The sequence below is a fragment of the Microtus ochrogaster genome, chromosome 2, assembly GCF_000317375.1.
Source record: "Microtus ochrogaster isolate Prairie Vole_2 chromosome 2, MicOch1.0, whole genome shotgun sequence".
In the NCBI taxonomy this organism is placed as follows: Eukaryota; Metazoa; Chordata; class Mammalia; order Rodentia; family Cricetidae; genus Microtus; species Microtus ochrogaster.
The window spans coordinates 44,045,047-44,045,754 of record NC_022010.1 but is presented as its reverse complement, the minus strand read 5'-3'; the positions used below and the strand labels follow the sequence as shown (position 1 = coordinate 44,045,754).

Sequence of the window (708 nt, the reverse complement as noted above, 5' to 3'; positions counted from 1 at the left end):
TCCCCGGAGTCCCCTCCCAGAAAGGGGCCCATCCCCATCCGGCGTCACTAATGGGTGACTCCGTCCAGATTCTCCTTGTTTTCATGGATAAAGGTGCTGGAGAGTCTGGCAAGAGCACGATTGTGAAGCAGATGAGGATCCTGCATGTTAATGGTTTTAATGGAGAGGGCGGCGAAGAGGACCCGCAGGCTGCAAGGAGCAACAGCGATGGTGAGAAGGCCACCAAAGTGCAGGACATCAAAAACAACCTGAAGGAGGCCATTGAAACCATTGTGGCCGCCATGAGCAACCTGGTACCTCCTGTGGAGCTGGCCAACCCTGAGAATCAATTCCGCGTCGACTACATTCTGAGCGTGATGAACGTGCCCAACTTTGACTTCCCACCTGAATTCTATGAGCATGCCAAGGCTCTGTGGGAGGACAAGGGAGTGCGTGCCTGCTATGAGCGCTCCAACGAGTACCAGCTGATTGACTGTGCCCAGTACTTCCTGGACAAGATTGACGTGATCAAGCAGGCCGACTATGTGCCAAGTGACCAGGACCTGCTTCGCTGCCGCGTCCTGACCTCTGGCATCTTTGAGACCAAGTTCCAGGTGGACAAAGTCAACTTCCACATGTTCGACGTGGGTGGCCAGCGCGATGAACGCCGCAAGTGGATCCAGTGCTTCAATGACGTGACTGCCATCATCTTCGTGGTGGCCAGCAGCA

The 708-nt window shown here is 55.1% G+C and overlaps 1 protein-coding gene across 1 annotated transcript in view; it reads left to right on the top strand.

Moving 5' to 3' along the window:
* The first annotated feature begins 6 nt into the window (after positions 1–6).
* Positions 7–708, top strand: part of LOC101979721 (guanine nucleotide-binding protein G(s) subunit alpha-like) — a 7,207-nt gene continuing 6,505 nt past the window's right edge. Inside the window, exon 1 of the mRNA XM_013351157.2 lies at positions 7–705. Within this exon, the coding sequence (XP_013206611.1) occupies positions 51–705 (655 nt within the window). The 5' untranslated portion in view covers positions 7–50. The remainder of the gene's footprint in view (positions 706–708) is intronic.